Genomic DNA, 24,016 nt, shown 5'->3' with positions numbered 1-24,016 from the left:
ACAAAGACATTTTATTAAAAATCCTACAGGGTTATGTAACATACCAGGTAATATAGATGAGACAAAACCCTGATCAAACATTGTAATGACAGCAAGAGAAGAGCTTGGAAAAAAGGAAGAAACCGCTCAAGCTCCAAAGTATACCATCTCATCTAGGAAGCATGGTCGAGGTATTCTCATGAGCACGTCTGGATCCCACTGGAACCGGTTCCTTGTATTAATTGATCGTGATTGCTGACAAAAGCAGCAGGAATTCTGAAGTGTATAGGGATATATTTTTGGTTCTGAGTCTCAAGGTGAAGAGATCGACCGACTGTTATGGTCAATACCTAAACAAGCAGGAACTGAATATAACTCTGTTATAAAGTTTATTAATGTTATGATCAAACATCAGAATGGGGGGAAAGGTGTAATCTGTGTATAACTGTGGTATGGATGTTGCTATTAGAGGGGTGGAGTATTTCAGCATCTGCTGTTCTGGGATTTCCACACATCTGGATGCTGATGTTGCTCTTTGTGCTGTGGGTGGCGTAAACATGCGTCTACGTCTTGACGTCACCGCGCAGTGATGTCAGTTATTTCGTCTGATCAAACAGCGGCCATTTTAGCTGAGCCTAAAGATCCGGGATTTACGTGTGTTGTTGATGTAAAAACTACTAATATGGACGTTACGGGAGTAAATAATGTTCTCAATGCAAGACCAGAACAGGTAAATTCTCTAAAAACACGGCTAGGTCTGAATAAACCGAGCTGTGAGCTTGTTCGCTATCCAGGAGTTAGTAAAGTTAAACATTCTTGCTGCTATTAGCTTATTTAATCTTTTTTGTTTTGTTTTGTTTTGTTTAAATGCCCGAGTTCTATATACATTCATATATGTAGGCAGATAAACTGTGGTGATCATTTATTTTTAGTTAGTTAATAGTGTAGCTTTGTGTTAGTTTGTTAATCAACTAGTGTCATCAAGGGCCACTATATCTATACCTCTCTCTCTCTCTCATATTATATATATATATATATATATATATATATATATATATATATATATATATATATATATATATATATATATATATGCAGTGTTGAGCTGAAACACAGTTACTTTTGACAGTAATTAATACTCTAACGCATTACATTTTGAATACAGTAACTCCGTTAACGTTACTATATGGTGCGTTTGTCCGTTACTTTTTTAATTAATACATTTAGGTTGAAGCCTACAGTCTAACCTGTTTACAGCAGCGACGCATTGTAGGATTGGTGGAAGCCAACCTGTAAACACGAAGACGTCGCGCTGTGGGCGTGTTTCCGTTTATTCATGTATGTGCGGCAGTAACGGCGAGTCAAGGCGAGAGCAAAGCGTGTTTCTCAAAGTGGAAATATGCTCATTATTTCTTTAAAAAAGTAACTAAAAAGTTAATAATTTTGTTACTTTTTGAATGAAGTAAATTGTAGGTAGTTACTATTTCTTAGTAACTAGTACAACACTGTGTATACGTGTGTGTGTGTGTATATATATATATATATATAAATAATAATTAAAATTGTGTGTGTGTGTGTGTGTGTGTGTGTGTGTGTGTGTATGCAGGGCTGTCAAGTGTCATGCATTTCAGTCTTTTTTCACGCTCTCCCGCCACACATTGTATTTCTTACAATTACAGAAAAACTGACTATCATATATTTAATAAGCCGCAGCGCCCAAAATGTATCAGTCCGCACCGCTGTCTCTATGGAACCGGGCAGGAATCAAGCGCGTCTCAGTTCTTAGTCGAGCCTGACACTTACCAGCCAATCAAAAAAGGAGGCTACACAATAGCCAATCAGAAACTAGCACTATCTGGGTAAGATTTAACATCAATGCACAACCAATGAAAAAAAAAAAAAAACATTCATTAGAGAGGGTATCAGGGCTCTCAAGTTTTGAAGACAGGCAAGCGTGACATCTCCAACCCCCACCCCATGAACCGCCTTTATAAGGTCGTGCCACAGCATCTCAATAGGATTCAGGTCAGGACTTTGACTCGGTCACTCCAAAGTCTTCATTTTGTTTTTCTTCTGCCATCCAGAGGTGGACTTGCTGGTGTGTTTTGGATCATTGTCCTGCTGCAGGACCCAAGTTCACTTCAGCTTGAGGTCATGAACAGTTGGCTGTCCTTCAGGATTTTTTGGTGGACAGCAGAATTCATGGTTCCATTTATCACAGCAAGTCTTCTAGGTCCTGAAGCAGCAAAACTGCCCCTGACCATCACACTAGCACCACCATATTTTACTGCTGGTATGATGTCATTTTTCTGAAATGCAGTGTTATTTTTACATCAGATGTAACGGTCTCGCCAGTCCACAGAGTATTTTCCCCAAAGTATTGGGGATCATCAAGATGTTTTCTGCCAAATCTGAGACAAGCCTTTATGTTCTTTTTGCTCAGCACCGGTTTTAGTCTTGGAACTTTCTGCCCAGTCTCTTTCTTATGGTGGAGTCATGAACACTGACCTTAACTGAGGCAACTGCAGTTCTTTGGATGTTGTTGTGGGAAATCTTGGATGAGTTGTCGCTGCACTCTGGGTAATTTTGGTCAGCCAGCCGCTCCTGGGAAGGTTCACAACTGTTCCGCTGGAGTCCCAAAGCTTTAGAAATGGCTTTATAACCTTTTCCAGACTGATAGATCTCAGTTACTTACTTTCTCATTTGTTCCTGAATTTCTTGGATCTCAGCATGGTGTGTAGCTTTTGAGGATCTTTTGGTCTACTTCACTTTGTCAGTCAGGTCTTATTTAAGTGATTTCTTGATTACAAACAGGTGTGGCAGTAATAAGGCCTGGGTGTAGCTAGAGAAATTGAACTCAGATGTGATAAACCACAGTTCAGTTATGTTTTAACAGGGGGGGGCAAACATTTTTTCACACCACTGTATGTGTGTATGTATGTATGTATAAAATGTGTATATATATGTATAAAAAAAAAACATATCCGTCACCATCCAGGCAGAAGATGCCATCACGCTGGATGTGGATGGCGACGACCTCCTGGAAACAGGTAAACATGTGAAACTTCCAGATTATGAGGCAGACAAGGTCTGCGAGGAGCCGGAAGCCTCTGCTGAGACGAGGCAGGTGGCAGACTTGATGGTCGAAGTAAAGGACAGCCACAAAGATTGTAAGAGAGACCACAGCCCGAACACTGATGCAAAGAAGGATGGCAGGGAGGCCTTGAAGAAAGCTGAAAAGGATTCTGGGAAGAAAGGCCCCTCTTCTGCTGGGGCAGCAGGTCAAGCAAAGAGGTTTGTCTTTTTATTTCAGTTCTTTAAGATACTTCTACCAGATCTCTAAAACTCAGCATTGTGTGTAGCTGCAAGATTGTTTTCCCATAACGAGTTGCTCATTGTACCTAATCCCTGCCATTGGTTTCCTTTGATTTGTTTGGCCATTTTTTGAAGTTGGGTAATGGGTGGCATAAAGCGAGGAGATGAGAACACCGCTGTTTCTCGCATATCCAGCACTTTTATTGCCTTTTCCAGTCCATACTTATGGGTTAAAAAGAGCAATAGTCCCAGAGATGACAGAGGGGTTTATCAGTCCAATGAAGTGATTCGCTGAGAAGTTGAACACACTCCAGAAGATTTCATTGATCAAGAGAATAAATTGGCAGAAAACTTGACCCACCTTGCTTCTGTGGAAAAGCAATGAAAGAAGCCTTATTGGAGTTTTACCCAAGTGCAAGCCTTACCTATGGGGATTGTTTCTCTCTTTTTTTTCTTTTCTTTTTTTTTGTAATGCCCCAAACCAGCATTTTATTTTATATGAATATGTACCTCATTGCCCAAAAAAGACCATGTTCTTGTATGATTTGCTCATTTATCTCTGTTGCTTTCATAAACTTACATTTTAGTGCCTCTAAAGACAGAGATGGGAAGAGCACAAAAGATGAAAAAGGTAAGAATGCATTTCTCACACCTTTTGTTTAGAATCTTCCAGAAATCAGTGGTGCATTTTGTATGTTGAAAATTGTATTGTAATTTTTTTTTCTGTAGCATCTTTAGTTTAAAATGAAAGAGATTTTTTTAAAAAACAATTTAGTGGTGATCCTTAAATACTATTTTGAGAGATAATTTTTCAAAAGTTTAATTTTAAAGAGCAGAACAGCTTTTTTTTTTAATCCATAGTAAGAAAACACCATGAATATTAGCTTAACTTTATATGTTTAAAATAACTTTACAGCAGTGAAGTTGTTGTACTTTACGCTTCATCACCAAGAAAGTTTTTAAACAGCAGGTAAATTAGTGTTTTTTAGGCTGAAGTAGAGAAGCGTCTTACTAAAACATCATTAGTTTATTTAAGATATGTTTATGGGTAAGCCCCAAATAATACGTTGTAATTCACTCTCCCATATCCGTTCATTTCTAGAAAACGGGCCATCATTTTATAACCAAATACGGAATACTGGCTTTTTCGTAAGTTATTCATTGTAGCTAAATAAACAGTAAAACAATGGAAGAAGAACTTTTTTCACTGTTGTGTGTAGTGGTGTTTTCACCTGTTTGCATGTGGTCTCTATTCAGCAGGAAACAGCAGAAGCTATGGCTTGGTAACAATGTCCTCCAGTGCTGAAGTGGCACGATGCATATCCCATCTGGACTGCACTGAGCTCCACGGTCAGCAGATATCTGTGGACAGAGTAAGGACTGAACTGCAATAAATCATTTACACTTTTCTGTTTTGTCTCTAAAGGCTTCAGCAAACAAAAATATGTAGAATGTTAGTACAGCATTTCTGTTTGCAACTAGAATGTAGTTTTGGTCATTTGCACCACATCAAATTGCTTGACAGAAATGACTTGGTTCTCCAGTTCAGTTATTGTGTGTGCAAAGCCCAAAAAAGACTTTCATTACTTCTCTCCTTTTCCAGTGTGTGTGTATATATGTGCGTGTGTGTATTTTTTTTTTAACATATGGTAGTGTAGAATTTAAGTGTTTTATTGAAATTCATTTAACATGAAAACTGTTTTTAATTTTTATTCATATTGTATTCATTAATGTGGAACAAAATCAAGTCCAAAGTGCCCAAAAATAGCAGGCAAATAACGTCACTACTTACACATCTTATGGTTTTTGTGCTTCAGGTTAAAAGTGATCCTTTTAAGAAAGACTCGAACAAAACAGGATCCAATAAAGCATCCGGGGAGAAGCAAGTTTCTACTGGGCTGATGACTGCTAGCAAGTAAGGACTTTTACTTTTGTTCTCGTACGTGTTCTGTAGTTGCAGATGTTTCTCTGGCATGTTCTTTACACCATCCTGCCTCTTTCTCATGTCCCCACTTTCACAGTAACACCCCTCCACTTCTACAGCCACCTCCTCAGCCACCTCTGCAAAGTGAATACGTGCCCCCCTCCCAAACCCCATCTCATGGCCAGGGACACACTGTGCCTACTGCTTCTGCTCCCTCTCTCCCTACCCACTACTTCCCAGGTTCTGCTGCACCCCTGCCACAGCACCTGTTCCTCGAGCACCAGTCACTGCAGCACCACCTCCCTCTGCTAGCCCCCAACGCTGCGCAGAGGCTCCACCGGCATGACTTTCAGAGGAGGAGAATGATGCAGCACCCCACGTAAGTGACGCTATATTTTTTTACTTACAATCTGAATTCTGGAAATCACATGAGCCAATATTTTATACACAATAGAACATGGATAAGATAACAAATGTTTAAAGGAAGAAATGTTACACTTTTATCCATTAAATGAGCTCATTTCAAATTGTATGCCTGCTACAGGTCTCAAAATAGCCTGAAGACCATGGGCATCCAGTTAAGGTCTTGTCTGAAATAAACATTTGTGTTATTTATGTTCAAAAATAAATAAAATATTGGCTCACGTGATTTTGAAAGTCTTTTTATTTTTCATTTTATTAAATTGAAAGGTTAATGTGTGTATGTATATGTTTAACTTGCTTGTTTATTTGAAGCATAAATTCTGTTTGAATAGCGTACATCTACTTCTGAATTGTAGGTAACGATATAACGCAGACCTGCCAACCTTTACGCATTTTGTGTAGCAGATACGCATTTAGACATTAAAGTATGCTGCTACTATTTGTCACTTCAAAATACGCATTGTAAAAAAACGTTGATGCCGTTGATGCCTTCTGTCTGTGCATTTACGCACCAGGCAATGCGCCTATGGTTGTAACCGCATTGGGCAGCAACTTGGGAAAATAATAATTCGACCAATCATAGCGCCAGTTTAAAACTCTTCAACGCTACAAGCGGAGAGCCGTCAAAACGAATGTGGTTTTCATCTGTCTCTGTCCATCTTCAATTCTTCTTACAGTGACTGTTTTTTACAAGTGAGGACTTAACGTTTCAAAGGTAAATGGCAAGAATTGTGAATTTCATCCATTTTAATAAGCCTGCCGAACCACAGGCGTCATTAGACTCCTTTACTGGGGCATGTGCCCAAGTGTCCAGTGTTGTGCCTCAAGTTTAAGTTTTACGCACAGATCAAGTTTTACTTTATTTGCCAGTATTTATATAGGAAACATAAGTCATGCCTGTAAACGCATTGCCGTCGTACTTTAACGGAAAAGACAAACTGGCGCGAGCACGCAGAAATCAATATCCGCGAGCGTCTGTGTATCCCTTTTATAGCACGCAGTCATGCTATAACATGACGAAAGTAATGTAATTTTTTAAATATCAATCGTATTCTGGCTCGATTGTTACTGGCTCCTGTAGATCACATCTGATGGACATCAGATTTTTTTGTGAAAAGCAGGGAAATAGAAGCAGAAAGGGAGGTATTATTATATGATCAGCCAGTCAAACCCATAGTGAAGTCTAGAGTCTTGCAATATTGCTGAGAAAATGAACACATGTATGTGTTGTCAGATATGAAGTTACTGTTTAGTTCATTAGATCTAATTTATGGCAATACATAAAGAGTTCTTAAAATAGTATGCAGATATTATACACAAACGATCATGCACATAACATTATACTCTTTATTTTAGTAGCAGCCAAGTATTGTTATTGTACATTTTGTACATCAGTACTGTAAAATGCAAATCTTCTTACATGCCATTTGTGCCTTAAAACATATTAATAATGTACAAAGTGTTTTCACGCAAATGCGCATGGAAACCTATTATGAAAAACATGAGAATGATGATGTGTGTGTGTTGTGTGCCTTACAGTTAGTAATACACATGATGTCGAGTATATGCCCCTCAGAAGTTCTTGACCGGTGTTGTGCCTCAAGTTTAAGTTTTACGCACAGATCAAGTTTTACTTTATTTGCCAGTATTTATATAGGAAAAATATAGTAAAAAGTGATGAGTGAGCTTGTGAACTTAATCAACACTGACCAGCAAATGTGCCTGACCTCACGCCGTGTCACTGCAGTAAGTTGCTACTCAAATTTTTCCAAGGTTGGCAGGTCTGATAACGTTTTGCTTTTTTGTTTATGGGTCTGTTGGGTTTTTAATAACGCTAAAACGTTTGTCTTAAGTCAGAAAAGCAATTTTAACGTGTAGCTTTCTTGTCTACAGCCGAGCACATGAAAGACCACCCCCTCACCCTCACAGAATGCACCTCAACTACGGTCATCGACACCATATTCATGTCCCCCAGACTATGTCCTCACACCCACACCAAACTGACCAGAGAACCACATGGTAAGATAAGCGTCACTTTGCTGTGCTTTTTGAATTTTTGAAAAGAACTACATATGATTCCATTAGTGGTATATTCACCCACTGTCCACTTTAATAGAAACAACTGTATAAAAAAATCTAGCCTCCAGTTGGATGGTTTACAGCAGCAGATATCCACATTAAGTTTCACATTTGTCAACCAAGAAGAGGAAACTGTGGCTATCATGGGTACCAACTTTCTCAAACCGAACAGTTGAATAGTAGGAGGAGAAGAAAAAAAAATCACACGACTAACTGCACAGATTGGGTCTGTGCCCATGACCGCCACAGTTACATGTTGTTGGCCGGCAGATGTGGAACATGATGTGGTCTTCTGCTGAATGTTGTGCATTCTGAGATGCTTTTCTGCTCACCACATTTGTATAGTAATTTGTATTTAAGTGAGTATTTAAATTACTATACACTTAATGTCAGCCCGAACCAGTCTGGTCCTTCTCTTCTGGTCTCTCTATTGAACATGGTGTTTCTTCTCTTTTGTATTATTCTGTAAATACTAACCAGTATGCTGCCAACATCCATGCCAGGGTTAAAGTCACAGATTTTCTTCTGACTTCACATCATTATGCAGTTCATTTAGCAGTTTTGCTGAACTTCATGTTTCAATAGAACACCTTATATTATTATACATTATAATATTAATGTAACATTTTGGGGAACAAAACATGAACATTTACATCTTCCTACATCTTGGTGTCTTAAATGGGTGTTTTTGTTGTAACTGATGTTGCTGTATGTCTGCATGTTTTTCAGGGAGCCAGGCTTTGAGGCTGGTGAGATTGTAGCTCCATATCCTTTTGAGCATTTGCGTCCTCATCTGTTCCACTTCTATCCCCCACCCATAATGCACCGCTTCCCCATCCCAATGATGGTAATAAACAACAACAAACCCCCCCCCCCCCCACACACACACACACACAGTCAACTATCATTATAAACATTAATGAAAATTAACATAAGTAATGAAAGACTGGACAGGTGCAGATTTCTCACATATTAATCATGACAAGCTCTTGTTCACTACCAACACCCCAAAAAAAAACATGTTATTTTATTATTAAGCTCAGTGTATTGCTGATTAATATGGACAATGAAGAGCAATTTTTAAATAATTGTGTTTGGAAATTGAAAAACCATAAATTATATCTCTCTGGTTTCGATTATATTTGTGTAGATGTAAAATCTTTTGTTGTTCCTTTTTCTGTGTCTCTCTCAGCACCCTAGCATGTCTGATTTAATCTATCCTCACATTCACATCCCATCTAGAAGAACATTTGAAAGAACCTACGAGGTAAGAGCAGGAATTTCGAATATGTTTTTACCTATTCTTTATACACACATTTCAAATGCAATGTAACATTTCTAGTTAAGAGCTCATGTGAAATAGCAAAGCAGCCTGTATTTACAGATTTAACATTAATGTACAACCGTATTGTCATCTCCAAAACGTCTAGCATTTTGTTCCTTAAGACCTTCGGCTCTTTTAAACGTCATCCCATGTTGTTCAAATGTTGCACCAGTGAAAAGACTTGACTCCAGTTTGTCAACATGCTGATTGTGATACATTTATAGAAAGGATTTTTGCTACAATTAATCGATTGATACTGCTTACCTCTTAGCACTAAAGAAGCAAACTTTTTAAGGGTGAAAATATGTAAATTAGATTTTTTGTTTGCTGAACTATTCTTGGTAAATTTAGGTAATAAAGGTATTTTTCAGAGTCCCCTTAGGCTACAAGCAACATTCTGAATATTAAAGTGGTTAAATCTATCCAAAAAATACCTTTATTCAAATGATTGAGAAGCCTGTGGCTGTGGACCTCTATTTAATTACCTATTTGTATTTTTTTTTTGTAGGATCTGTGGCATGTAGAGGGGCAGCTGGGGACTGTGAACCAAGGAGCCTCTCAGGGAACTATAGACTGTTGCACTTATTTGTACAAGTACAAGAAGGTGAGCACACACATCTTTTCTACGATGACAAAAGCATGTGATGGTGATACTGTTACTGATGGTGATACCTACGGAAATAACACACCTACTATAAAAACATTTCAACACTTTTCTGTACAGGTCTCAACACTAGTTAAGAGCACAACAAAAACCCTCATAGTATAGAAAATACAACAGAATCGCTATGCAGAAAAACTACTAATTTTTGGCCTGCTAATGTCTATTCAGTCAGTTCTTATAAGAAATTTCCAGACGTGGATGTTGCAGTTTCTGATATAATTTGTATAAAGATGCTCTGTGATGCCTGTGTAAATGTGCATTTAGATCCAGTCTACTGTGTGATGTTTTGAATGTGTGTAATATATCCACCTGTCTTTCACACAGAGAAAGCTGCACGGTAAGCAGGATGTGGAGGAGGGCGCAAAGGAAGACACAGAGGAGAAATGCACCATCTGTCTGTCTATACTGGAGGAAAGAGAGGACGTCAGGTAAAGACTTTGTGCACATTTATAGGATTCTCTTGTTGTATCTCCTCATCTCTGTTGCTGTCCCTTTTTCTTTCTGACTGTTTGTCACTATGCTCCTTTCTGTCTGACTCTATTGCTGTTTCTCTTTCTCTCTATTGGTCTTGACTTTCTCTGTTACTATCTCCTTTTCTCTGACTGCCTCTTTTTCTCTCTGGCTGGCTATGTTTTCTGCTCCATTACTTTCTCTTTCTGTTTGTTGTTGTTTCTCTTTGCTGCTTTATCGCTGTTTGTCACTGTCCCATACTCTCTGCCCCACTCTGCATTCTCTCGTTATTTATCTTTCAGTCTGTCTCCATTTCTGCTTGCTGTTGCTGTCTCTCTGCTTTCTGTCTGTCACATTATTTTTTTCTGTCTGTAGCTCTCTCTCTCTCTTTCTGTATGGATCTTGGTCTTGTTTGTTTGTCTAGTTTTTCTTATTTAATCTCGGACCTTTTATATTCAGGATCTTTTCTGTGTGTTTTGCAGGCGCCTCCCCTGTATGCATCTCTTCCATCAGCTGTGTGTGGATCAGTGGCTTCTTACTAACAAAATGTGCCCCATCTGTAGAGTGGACATAGAGGCGCAGTTATCCTCTGAAAGTTGATGCTGTTTTTCTTAAGACTTTTTTGTTGTTGTACTGTTTTATGTTTTGTTTTGTTTTCTCCAGTAACACATTCAACCAAAGATGGCATGAAATTACCTGTGCAGAGCCAATACTGAAAAACAAAATAAAAAGAAAAAAACTAACTGCCAGATATCAGAGTATCATAATGCTATAAATTACATTCCATTGAGGCTTTCAAATTTTATTGTATTTGTAAAGCTTTTATGTAGCTTTTAATTGTTTTACAAGTGTTTTTTATTTTATTTGCATGAATTCTTGCAATGCATTTCTTTATACATATAAATGACAATGGGCCTGTCAGGCTTTACAGACTCGCAGGCAAGAAGAGCAGATAGAACTGGAATAGAATATCAAGAGCTGCTCTTGCTTTACTGGATTAGAATATCAACCTCTATTATAAAACACTGCAGGACTAATTTCATCGATCAGTATATTGATTAGGTTATGTTTTAGAATGATTGTTTTAGGTTCAAGTTATTATTTTTTTAAAGCGAATCAACACATTCCTTAATCAGGAAGTGAGATCATGTTTGAGATGGGCTCTTGTTATCAGTGTTCACCTTCCCACAACGTTCATCATTGGGCCACATGCTCGGATGATGAACTGTCACTGCTTGGTTCAGTGGGGATCTCTGGCACAAACACACTCACCACGCAGCCTGGAGGAATTTATAGAACTGAGTATTGAGTTCTTCCTGGATTTTTTTTTTTAAATTCCCATTGTCTCTCATCTCTTCACATCTTGAAACAAAGTGACTCTTACAGGCTGATTACTCTGTTCAGATTAACACAAACTCAGATTAACACACTCTCGTGAACGCATTCCTATTTCTCTCTCTAGAGCTGTGCAGCAAACTGTTTTATGATTCATCTATGTTTTCTATCTAATATTATTCTTAACTAGCTAACTTGCATATACTTGCACATGAGAGACGTTAAAAAGTATATTTGCAGAGTGTTCAGAGGGGAAAAAATGCACTCATAGACCTAATGATCCCAGAGTGATACACCTTGGGTTTTATGTTAGTTTTAAAACAATAATATTAATAAAGTTAGGTATCTCATTGTGTGTGTTGTGTTTCCTTTCTAATGAAGTGGTTTGTGCATGTCGTGTGGGGCCAAATTAATTATTTAGTGTATTCTTAAATAGAAAGTATAGAAAACACCAACAGGCCTGAAGGACCACAGAAATGAACCTGATGTAGATGATAAAGGGAAGACTTTTTCCACAAGAGGTAAACTACTGGTAAGACCAGATTAGGGCCAAAGACACTTTTTAAAAATCCTTCAGGGTTCTGTAACATCCTCAGTATAGAAAAGACAAAACCCTGATCAAACACTGGAATGACAGCAAGAGAAGAGTCAAAGCTTTTATTGTCATAAAACTATATATAGCTGTTGCGTTATACAGTGAAATAAGACAATGTTCCTCCAGGACCATGATGCTACATAAAACAAAGACAGAACTATAAGGACTTAGTAAGTAGTCCTAGCCACATAAAGTGCAACCTGGTGCAAACAGTGCAGGAAAAAGACAGTGCAGCCGAAAGATTGAGGAAAAAGACAGTGCAGACAAAATGCAGTGCAGAAAAAGACAAAACCGGTGTAAATACTGTATGTCCATCCAATATTACATATGCAGAAATACTGGAATGAACGCATTAGTATAAAAGCAGCAGTTACATGAGGTAATGTAAAGTATTGTGCTAAACTACTTACTTCTATATTAACACTTTATTTAACTCATTTAAATCTTGTAAAAACTGTATATCCTGCACTTGCTGCTATTGCACTCTGGTTAGACCTAAACTGCATTTCGTTGCCTTGTACTTGTACATGTGTAATGACAATAAAGTTGAATCTAATCTAATCTAATCTAAACAACAATGAGCTTGTTGGAAGCTCATCTCATCTAGGAAGCATGATTGAGGTATTCTTATGAGCACGTACGTGTGTGTACATAAACGTGCTACTGCACTGTAAGTAAATAGCACGTTTATGTACACACACATCTCTCATGATGACGACGACGATGACGACGTTGCTCTTCGTGATATTGTTGGCGTAAACCCGTGTCTACGTCTTGACGTCACCGGGCCGCGACGTCAGCTTCGAAGTCTCTTCGTCGTACAGAAGAAGCGGAGAACTAAAATGGCGTCCGTGGCCATTTCAGCAGAGACTAAGAAGATAACGGATTTACGCGTCGTTGATTTAAAAACCGAACTTAAGCGGAGAAATTTGGATGTTACAGGAGTGAAAAATGTTCTGATTGCGAGACTGAAACAGGTAAATTCGCGTAAAAAAATTCTGAAGCTAATGCTAACGCTAATGCTAACGCTAGCTCTGCATAGGCTTGTTTGCTATCCAGTAGTTTATTAGCAAGTAAAACAGTCTTTGCTATTTTAGCTTAAATGCACGAGTTCAATATACATTCATATATGTAGGAAAATTAACTGTGGCGATAAAATAGTTATTTTTCCGAATAACTATTTAGCTAGTTAATGGCGTAGCTTTGAGTGTGCTAGCTTGCTAATCAGCTAGCTGCGCGCGCCTGGCCTTATTATATACATTTCAGTTCTCTAACTAATGTTTAGCGGTTTAGACAAGTAATTAAATCATATTCGACTTATATAGGCCTTGAAATCAGTGGTGTTTATTAGCAGACGTGCAATGGGAGTTAATTTGCAAATCAGCTTTTCAATTATATATATATATATATATATATATATATATATATATATATATATATATATATATACTTCCTATGTAGTTGTGTACAGCCACCAGGAAACTTGTAGTGATTCCTGGTTTCAGGGAGTGTAAAAATAAAAAACCTCCAAGTGGCTCTAAAGAGATTTTAAAGTGACTGGTTGATTGTTGACATGCGTAGAAAATAGACAGGGAAGTGAATTCAGACAGCAAGTGGAAGGAAAGAGGAACTGGTTTAAAAGGAAAGAGTTCTGAATTGTGGGAAAAGTGTTGTTAGTTAATACCGAATTAATAAATTCCTTGGCAATCATTCTGATTCTGATTCTAATAAAGGGTACTATTCCAGAATTCAATCCGTACTGATGATAAATACATATATAAAATATATACATACATGTGTGTATATGTATGTGTGGCTTTATTCTCACGAAAGTTAAATTTCCATAATAAAACACCACTGTGAGAATAAAAACAAAACCTATATATTGTACTGATGACCAACGTAAATATTTTATTTCATCTTTTGCATCAATACAACAATTGACTGTATATTTATAATCACACCCTCCAGTGTCACCCATATGAGGATGGGTTCCCCTCAGACTTGCTCATTGGGGATAAATACATACACTTTGTGACCTAAATCTAATATTAATCTTGAATTTTGTATTCTATTAATCTTTATATTAACCTTTTTGTTCTATGTTTATATTCTGTAAAGCTGCTTTGAGACAATGTCAATTGTAAAAAGTGCTATACCAATAAACTTGAATTGACTTGAATCTTTGAGTGATATTTGAAAAGAGAGAAAAATAACTTTTACTACTATTGAAGGTTATTGTTCTGAAATTCAGAAACCACTGGCTGTGCATGCTCGTGTATATGTACAAGAAATAGGATGTCATATTTTATTTCCTAACTATAGGCATTAGAAGATGAAGGTGGTGATCCAGAAAACATTGAGGTCCCTGTTTCAGCTGACACATCTACCCGAAAGAATGTAAAATCCAAAGGTAAATAGGATTTAATCATAAACATTTAATGATGATCATTAAGAGTGAAAGAATGGACCTGGGTAGCTTTAAATCTATTCATTTAAACATTACTGGCTGATACTGCAGAACAGCCCAACTAAACCGTATGTGACTTAGTTTAATGCTCAAGCGGTGCATTGTGTTGAGTGCATCTCAAAACCTTTTGACTGTGCTGCTTGCTGTGTTCAGGAAGGAGATACGACTCTGACGTTGACCTGACAATGGAAGAGGAGTCATTTTCCAAGGCAAGTGCCTTCATGGAAAACTATTTGTCATGATTTTCTTCAGACATTTCGAATTCATTGGGGATGACTGAATCCTAGTGTAAAAATTAACTTGAGTGACGTTTAAAAGATAAAATGAGCTCTGTTCCTTAACTGGTCTCTTCTTTCTTAGGAGCCTGAAGAGGAGGAATCTGAGAAAGGTATGTTTGGTCTCAAGTTAGTGTGGGTTGATAACATTTTTAGGGTCCACAGGTTCTTTGCTTCTCTGAAGGTGGGACTCTCTTTCTACCTTTGAACCTGAACACCACCTCACGGTTCCTCAACTCTCCCTATGGACAGACCACAAATGCACTTTATCAAAACATTTTGCGCAATGTCCAGCACAACTGCTGCATCAAACGAGAGATTTTATTTTACAGGTTCTCTTCAAATGCATTATATCAAACAAATTATAAATAGTACTTGGTTCATGAAAAGTGCCATCTTCCTGCAGCTTCTGAATTACAGAGGATGCTTCTCATAAACACAAGGACCCGTCAACAACGTTATTCACTACAGGTCAAGCAACATTGCATCAACAGTTATTTTCAGCTGTGGACATTAAATCTGATTGATTGGAAGCAGAGTCACGGTGCATGCCCTGGATAAAAGTGCAGAAGATTGTCATCTCGACTCTTCTTTTTGACAGCAGTGCATCATGGCAGCAAGACAGAAATGACCATCATTCTGTTCTGCGTTTGCCGGGAAGGCAATGAAGACTGGAAAGGCACAGATGGTGCAGATTTTTAGTAGAATTGTGGACCGAGTGCTGTGGCACGAACAGACAGTTTCTCCTGTGCATCAGAAAGTTTGAGGTGTTCTGTTTTTCCTCCTTTACCTGACGACTAGTTCTGGACTCTCAGGGCAGCCTTCCAAAGATGATGCTGAACATGGCCTTGAAAGACCTCATGGCTTCCCTGAGGCTGATGGAAAAGTGGACTTGATGGTACATTGCACTGTCTCCTAGAGAAGATCGAAGATCCAAGATTGAACCAAGGAAGAATACTTTTGGATTGTATTCTCTACACTATAAGAAAGATGATTGTTGAATCCCACCATTTTTCTAAGGAATGTATGTTGTGTGTTAAACGTGTGGTTTCCTCACCCCCGATGACCACTAACATTAAACTTGCTCTCTATTCTACTTTCTAGGTGACGTAGCTCAGAGGTGTGAATGCTAAACAATGTGTTTGTGCCATGTTTTATCCTTGTTAAATCCCTCAGATATAACTGATTCTGATGATGCTACTCGTGAAAATACTAAATCCTTCTCCGACGGGGATGGCCTCATCGAGCCCGAGGCACAGCCAGACCTGGAGGCAGAGTCTGAGATTGAGGCAGAGCCTGAGATTGAGGCAGAGCTGGAGCCTGATCTTGAGGCTGAGGCAGAAGTCGAACCTGAAGTCCCAGCAATGGAGGCCTTGGAAAGCGAAGCCGCCTCCGAACCCGCCAAAGAGGTCGAAGATGATAACATATCCGTCACCATCCAGGCGGAAGATGCCATCACGCTGGATGTGGATGGCGACGACCTCCTGGAAACAGGTAAACATGTGAAACTTCCAGATTCTGAGGCAGACAAGGTCTGTGAGGATCCGGAAGCCTCTGCCGAGACGAGGCAGGTGTCAGACTCGATGGCCGAAGTAAAGGACAGCCACAAAGATTGTAAGAGAGACGACAGCCCGAAGACTGATGCAAAGAAGGACGGCAGGGAGGCCTTGAAGAAAGCTGAAACGGGAGACAAAGAAAAGGATTCTGGGAAGAAAGGCCCCTCTTCTGCTGGGGCAGCAGGTCAAGCAAAGAGGTTTGTCTTTCTATGTCAGTTCTTTAAGATACTTCTACCAGATTCCAGATCTCTAAAACTCAGCATTGTGAGTAGCTGCAAGATTGTTTTCCCATAACGAGTTGCTCATTGTACCTAATCCCTGCCATTGGTTTCCTTTGATTTGTTTGGCCATTTTTTGAAGTTGGGTAATGGGTGGCATAAAGCGAGGAGATGAGAACACCGCTGTTTCTCGCATATCCAGCACTTTTATTGCCTTTTCCAGTCCATACTTATGGGTTAAAAAGAGCAATAGTCCCAGAGATGACAGAGGGGTTTATCAGTCCAATGAAGTGATTCGCTGAGAAGTTGAACACACTCCAGAAGATTTCATTGATCAAGAGAATAAATTGGCAGAAAACTTGACCCACCTTGCTTCTGTGGAAAAGCAATGAAAGAAGCCTTATTGGAGTGTTACCCAAGTGCAAGCCTTACCTATGGGGATTGTTTCTCTCTTTTTTTTCTTTTCTTTTTTTTGTAATGCACCAAACCAGCATTTTGAAGGATGGTTGTTTTATATGAATATGTACCTCATTGCCCAAAAAAGACCATGTTCTTGTATGATTTGCTCATTTATCTCTGTTGCTTTCATAAAACTTACATTTTAGTGCCTCTAAAGACAGAGATGGGAAGAGCACAAAAGATGAAAAAGGTAAGAATGCATTTCTCACACCTTTTGTTTAGAATCTTCCAGAAATCAGTGGTGCATTTTTTTTATTTTTTATTTTTTTTTTTAAATTAATTAATTAATTATTTTTTTTAATCTTAATTTTTTTTGTAATGTATAAAATGTAAAATAACCACCTCCCCCGTAGTTTTAAAATGAAATATTTATAAATAGATCTAAATAGAAATAAACAGTAACACAATGGAAGATGAACTTTTTTTATGTGTAGTGGTGTTTTCACCTGTTTGCATGTGGTCTCTATTCAGCAGGAAACAGCAGCACTAGCTCTACTCGTAATCTGTGGGTTAGCGGCCTGTCGTCCAACACTAAAGCAGCTGATTTAAAGAATCTTTTTGGCAAATATGGCAAGGTACGTTATTGCTGTGTTGGGAACAGGTACACCTGTACTATAAGCAGTGCTTTTTCTGGTTTAAAAATTATTTATTTTTTTGTGTTTACATGCTAATTAAATAATGTTCTTTACCGAGAAATACGTTTCAAGTGTAATCTTTTCTCCAATTTACCTGCATGTTTGTTTTCTTGTGTTAATCAAGGTTTTCAGTGCCAAAGTAGTTACCAATGCCCGCAGCCCAGGTGCTAAATGTTATGGCTTGGTAACAATGTCCTCCAGTGCTGAAGTGGCACGATGCATATCCCATCTGGACTGCACTGAGCTCCACGGTCAGCAGATATCTGTGGACAGAGTAAGGACTGAACTGCAATAAATCATTCACACTTTTCTGTTTTGTCTCTAAAGGCTTCAGCAAACAAAAATATGTAGAATGTTAGTACAGCATTTCTGTTTGCAACTAGAATGTAGTTTTGGTCATTTGCAGAAATGACTTGGTTCTCCAGTTCATTTGTTGTGTGTAGTCCAAAAAAGACTTTCATTACTTCTCTCCTTTTCCAGTGTAGATGTGAACTTTTTTTTGTTTGTAAATATGGTAGTGTAGAATTTAGTGTTTTAGTGGAATATTCATTTAACATGAAAACTGTTTTTAATTTGTATTCAAGTCCAAAGTGCCCAAAAATAGCAGGCAAATAACGTCACTACTTACACATCTTATGGATTTTGTGCTTCAGGTTAAAAGTGATCCTTTTAAGAAAGACTCGAAAAAAGATGGAGAGGACAAAACAGGATCCAATAAAGCATCTGGGGAGAAGCGCATTTCTACTGGGCTGAAGACTGCTAGCAAGTAAGGACTTTTAAATGTTCTTGAACCTGTACGTAAACGTTCTTGCACGTGAACAGTCTTTCTCATCTGCTTTTGGAAACATCTCCACAGGACTCTGGCCTCCTTCAAAAAGGAAGAAAAGAAGCCAGTTGAGAAGGACAGCAAAGAATCTTTCAAGAAACAGGACTCCAAAAGCACGAAGTCTGACGCTCCATCCTCTGTCTCTGCTTCTGACTCCAAGAAGGATGAGAAAAAGCACGGGCGTAAGTTCACCAACAGTTTGCATGGTTTTCCTTTTACCTTTTAGTAAGTTTGGTTTGCATTTATGGTGCAATGAGTTATACCTTTTCATGTTTCTTTACCACAGGGAAGAGTCCAGGAAAGATGCTAATGCTTGACCAGTCTAAAGGCCAGCAAGGCTTCAACAAACCGCGGCCACCCTTCAGAAGGGGAGGACGTTTTGACAAGGTGCTGATAATATATAATGTCTTTTTGTTAGGAGCATTCTTAATAAGCAGTTCTGTATTTTATGGAAATCTGGCTTTTATTTTTAGAACATTCCTCTCGTTTTTCAGCTTCCTCCTCCCAATATGATGAATAGACGTCCTAGATGGCTCATTCCTCCTGAACAGGTTTGTGTGTTCTACATTTGTTCTGCTTAGCTTGCCTTTATCTTTATGCTCTCGGTGTACCCAAGTGTTTTAAAAATAGCATTCATGTAAAACTACAAAAAATATACAGAAACAAAATCATACACTAATTAGTAAATAAACTATAGCAAATTAATTAGTCTAAACCTGACCAGCATCTTCACTAAAACAGAGCTGAAATAAAAATGGGTTCGGCTCCAGCTTTGGCAGCCGCCCCTGACAAGATTAGGGCTCTTAGTGAAGATAAATGTTGCATACAATCCAAACAATCAGTCATATTTTTGGATCATAATTGTGTGCTTGTTTAAAAAGTAAGCTTTGACAGAGTTTATTCTGTCAGTGTTGCACTTCCTCTAGTTTTTCATGTGATGGTCCAATTTTATTAACGTTGGTTAATGTTCCCACAGATAGAAGCGATGAAGAAAGGGAGGCCTTTTCCTAATAAAGGTGGCAATAAGGACATCCTTCCATTTGAGAAAATGAAGGAACAGAGGATGCGTGAGCGCATGGTTAGAATGGAAAGAGTCCGCAGGGCCATGGAACTGCGCAGGTGAGCCCTGTTCTCTCTCACACACACACACACACACTCTTAAACTCTGAGTTGTGTTGATGTATGGATGGCTGTGAAACACAAAAACCTGACCATGAGTGTTTAAATACCTAACACTGCTTTTTCACTTTCAGGCGGCGTGAGATGGCAGAACGAGAGCGCAGAGAGCGTGAACGCATCCGAGTAATGCGTGAGCGTGAAGAGAGGGAGAACCTGATGCGTGAGCGCCAGAGGCTGGAGATGGAGAGGCAGAAACTTGAACGTGAACGCATGGAGCGAGAACGCTTGGAGAGAGAGAGGATCCGCATTGAACAGGTCAGCTACCCTGCTGCTGCATGTGACTTCCTTTACCTGTGTGACAGCCTTCTGATTCGGTTTGTTTAATCTGGTGGTGTGTGACTTGCAGGAGCGACGAAAGGAAGCTGAGCGCCTGGCTCGGGAGCGGGAAGAGCTGAGGAGGCAACAAGAACAGTTACGCTACGAGCAGGAGAAACGTAACAACCTGAAGCGAGGCCGAGACGTGGACCACAGGTACACAGCCCATTGCTGCTGAGGCATTCTGACCTTATAATACAAGGTTACGCTAGTATGAAGGAGCAGACCCGTTTGTGTGTGTGAGTGAGAGAGAGAGTTTCACAAGGAGTAAAAGTCTTATGGGTATTTGCTATCAGAATCCAAGTAAAATGTACATGTAATTTGAGGTATGTTTACTGAATCATCTGCCTTTTTCAGGAGAGATGACTCTTACTGGAATGGAAATAAGAAGATTCAGCCAGAGTCAGAGGGCCGTATAAGCCAAGCTTCAGACTACAGCAGCCGACAGCAGGGCCGCTTCAGTGACTTCAGCTCTAGAGACAGAACACGTTTCCCAGATAGTGCTCCAGTCCAACCCGCTAACTTTGACAGGTACAGTACATATTAAAAAATACATTTTAGTACATCAATGTCACCATTTTAGATACTGAACAATTGCCCAATAGCTGGCTTCAGGGTTTTTTCCCTGTAATTTTTATAATGACTGAGTAAATTGTTGTAGTGGTTGCCTAAAGATGACTTTTAAGCAAGTGATAGCTTTGTAAAGGTTCCATTAGATTATAAACTGACCATTTTGGTTATTGCCAGATTGCATCCAATGCTGTCATTTTCTGTTGCTGAGAGACTGATCAACTCTCTTGTGTTTTCCCGTATTGATTACTGCAATGCCTTGTTGGCTGGGGTGTCTAAAGCTACCTTAAACAAATCACAGGTAGTGCAAAATTCGGCGGCGGTTTTGGAGTCCTTGCACTGGCTCCCCTTTAGGTTTAGGGTTGATTTTAAGATTCTGATGCTTACCTACAAGGCCTTACATGGGTTAGCGCCTCAATATTTGGCTGATCTTTTAATTCCTTATATTCCATCTTGCGACCTTCGTTCTTCTGAAACTGGTGTTTTAACTGTTCCTTTAACTCGTTTAAAAGCGATGGGAGATAGGGTTTTCTCTTCACTAGCTCCAAAACTGTGGAATTCATTACCAACTGAGATAAGGCAAGCAACATCTCTTGGCACTTTTAAATCTCGGCTCAAAACTTATTTTTTTAGGGTAGCATTTAATTTGACTAATTGTAATTTTACATAATACTTATTTTATAGTCTATTTTTGTTGCTTTAATTTTAATCTTTATATTATGTGTATTTTGCTTTTGTAAAGCGATTTGAGATGTTCTTTTAAAGGCGCTAAAGAAAATAAAGGTGTTTATTATTTATATTTAGGCGGAATCGATTTGACGGTGAACCAGATGCTAAGAAAAATCGTCCTGACCCACGGCGTGAAGGTTCTGGATTTGAGCGTTATCCTAAAAGCTTTGATGGCGTGCGCCGGGCTGAGCCTCCTCCCCCATCCGGCCGCTCTGATCTTCGGGACACAGACAGAAGGGATATTCGTGACCGAGATGAACGGCGCCCTGTGTCAATGCCTGAACGGTCAGCAGGAGGCAGAGCTCCTCCTCCAGCCATGAGCCACTCTCGATCAGCCAGAGATAGTGGCCACACTGGCTGGAAAAATGACAGTGGCATGAACACCAAACCATCTGATGTCAGGTAAAAACATGGACCAGCAGGATTGGAAGATTGTACAGTAAAATGTATCGGAAAAGTTATCACTTTGGCAATAAAGGATAACTGGAATTAGAATGTCATCTGAAGTGTTTGTCTCTGTGCTATGCTTTTAATGCTTGACCAGTTTTGTTAAATAGAGTGATGTGTGTTGTACCAGGGGAACAGTGCGGATGCGTCCAGAGCACTCGGGCAGAGACGGACCAGGTCCCAACATAAGAGGCGCCACCTCTGCCAACCGTGGCAGGGGCACCTTTAGTAGCAGAGATGGAGGCAGACCTGCCGTCATGAGTGAGCAGGTAAGCCTTTACACATCATTATTGCAAATAGTTATTAGGCATTTATTTTCATTATTTATTGTATTTGAAATCCACTGTAAGTAGCCCTTGATTTATCTATCATTATTGACCTTGTTTCTTCTGTTTGTGTGTTTGAGCAGCATTTCAGCAGTGGAAGGCAGGTGGTGGTGGAGAGACATAGCCGAGATCAGGGACCCAGAAAGGAGTGGCATAGCAGTGGCTCTCAGAGCGGAGGTTTTCCTGATAACCGGTGCATTGGAGAAAGTCGACCTGCCATGATGGCTTCACATTCCAGGTGTGCACAGATTCCTTTCTCATGGAGCTGCATGTTCATAGCAGTTATTTAGCAAATACTAGATTCTCTACCAGTGGGAGCATTGGAGCCAGAAAGGGTCTAACCTGTGTGTTAACATTTATGGGTAGATTTGACTGAACTCCTTAGGAAAAAGCATGGGTGCTATGAGTATGTATGTAACTACAAAGATGGTAAAAAAAACATGTATTTGCGTTTGCAGCCATTCCTCTGGTGGCTTGAACAGAATCGTCCAGATCACAAACGTCCCAATCGCTGGCAGCAGTGGAGGATTCAAACCCTTCAAAGGGAGGTTCTAGCGACCCAGTCTTCTTTTGCAACAAGAAAAAACACACATTTTATAACTTAATTTCTTTGCTTTTTTTTTAAGTTTGAGATATTTGATGTTTTTAAAATGGTTGGACTGAATATTGTAAACAACCCTTTTTGTATAGAGCCTTGTTAAAATAAATGTAGGACTTGTTCCTCGGCTGTTGTTACTTTAGCACACCATACTGTACAAGCAGCTTGTGCAGTTTGAACTTTTGTTTTTTTCTTTGTGTATTTAAACTTGTGTTTTGGAAAAACTAGGCAGCGCAGCATTGGGGGACAGTGCTGTGTGTAGCAGTAGACATGCAGTGTGTTCTTCCTGTTTCATAATGCTCTGGGTTTTGCCGCTTCATTAAATCCTACAGATTGTTAAGTGTTTGTATTCTGGTCAGAACACTAAAATACATTCTTTTGTGAAGTACCACAATGCAACAGGTCTCACTGTGCGTTTTTCTTTAATCGGAGGTTTTTGTCCTTCGTCTAAGGCTTGTTACAGATAATGTCTGTCTACTTTTACACGCCATGTATGTTGGGCTAACTTACACATTTGGTCATATATACATAAGCAATTGACCCATTGTTATAATGCAAAGGAACATTGAACTTTTTAATATCCAGCCTTTAATGCAACTGTAAAGATTAAGTGTAAATAGATATAGAAAGGAAGTACAAATAGAAACATTTTAACTGGATCACTGCCTCAGTGTCACTGTTAGCTCTAAACATGCGTGGTGAATTTTAGCTTGTTTAACCCATCCATTACAATGATATCAAGAACGATGCACTCAGGTTCTTGCAAGATTTGATTTGACCCATTTGTGGTACAGAGCATACATTCATGCTAAATAACCCAAGTGTCCTCGATGAGGAGTTCTATCTGGGTGGTTTTGGCAAAGCAGGCACAGGACTTTTGTTTACAAACTCACCCCAGTGTAACATCAGTGTGTATTAAAAGCATGGCCTTAAATCACAGGTTCCTCCTCATGTTGTCCTGCATGTCGTGAGATTCACCCCAGCTGTAAAACACCCACTTCAAATCAGGAGTGCTGTTAATAAGCTGATTAGTTCAATCAAGTGTGTTTAAAGTGGGGTTCTCCAGGACCAGGGTATGGACCTGTGCCTTAGACAATTAGTTTGCTGACACATGAAATTGACAGAATTGTGTGTAATCAGCCAAGTGATATTTGGTGTCTCTTACTAAAGCCATTCTGGTACAGGTAATGGATGTGTCTTACCTAAATCCTGTCCTGCAAATATCTGCCTCAGACCACATCCAGTTCATTAGTAACATCACACAGACATGACAGTGGTTTAAGATGCATGAACTAAGAGTATGTTGCATTACTGCAAATGATACG

General features: G+C 39.2%; 2 protein-coding genes across 5 annotated transcripts; both read left to right on the top strand.

Annotated features, from left to right (window-relative positions):
- Positions 1-553: 553 nt before the first annotated feature.
- LOC113636678 (E3 ubiquitin-protein ligase Arkadia-like) lies at positions 554-11,843 on the top strand. Of its 2 annotated transcripts, none has more exons than XM_027136919.2 (12): positions 554-709; positions 2,978-3,273; positions 3,882-3,925; positions 4,555-4,667; positions 5,112-5,209; positions 5,316-5,597; positions 7,535-7,660; positions 8,450-8,567; positions 8,913-8,987; positions 9,553-9,648; positions 10,033-10,136; positions 10,641-11,843. In XM_027136919.2, the coding sequence occupies exons 1-12, from the start codon at positions 569-571 to the stop codon at positions 10,756-10,758; spliced, it is 1,611 nt and encodes a 536-aa protein (XP_026992720.2). In that variant the 5' UTR covers positions 554-568; the 3' UTR covers positions 10,759-11,843. The 2 variants fall into 2 exon arrangements, with proteins under 2 accessions (XP_026992720.2, XP_026992719.2); XM_027136918.2 differs by having other exon boundaries at positions 4,552-4,667.
- Positions 11,844-12,878: 1,035 nt separating this feature from the next.
- Positions 12,879-23,090, top strand: sltm (SAFB-like, transcription modulator). 3 transcript variants are annotated; one of them, XM_047811703.1, is made up of 20 exons: positions 12,879-13,065; positions 14,414-14,501; positions 14,712-14,767; positions 14,919-14,946; positions 16,010-16,586; positions 17,213-17,256; positions 17,541-17,641; positions 17,826-17,975; positions 18,355-18,467; positions 18,558-18,709; positions 18,814-18,914; positions 19,001-19,078; positions 19,504-19,646; positions 19,781-19,961; positions 20,053-20,177; positions 20,379-20,552; positions 21,396-21,722; positions 21,898-22,036; positions 22,177-22,331; positions 22,552-23,090. In XM_047811703.1, exons 1-20 carry the CDS (start codon positions 12,931-12,933, stop codon positions 22,646-22,648), a joined length of 2,964 nt encoding a protein of 987 aa, XP_047667659.1. In that variant the 5' UTR covers positions 12,879-12,930; the 3' UTR covers positions 22,649-23,090. The 3 variants fall into 3 exon arrangements, with proteins under 3 accessions (XP_047667659.1, XP_026992829.1, XP_047667658.1); XM_027137028.2 differs by having other exon boundaries at positions 12,880-13,065; positions 17,538-17,641; positions 19,022-19,078; XM_047811702.1 differs by having other exon boundaries at positions 12,880-13,065; positions 17,538-17,641.
- The last annotated feature ends 926 nt before the right edge of the window (positions 23,091-24,016 follow it).

The sequence above is a fragment of the Tachysurus fulvidraco genome, chromosome 1, assembly GCF_022655615.1.
Source record: "Tachysurus fulvidraco isolate hzauxx_2018 chromosome 1, HZAU_PFXX_2.0, whole genome shotgun sequence".
In the NCBI taxonomy this organism is placed as follows: Eukaryota; Metazoa; Chordata; class Actinopteri; order Siluriformes; family Bagridae; genus Tachysurus; species Tachysurus fulvidraco.
This window is presented reverse-complemented; position numbering and strand designations above follow the sequence as displayed.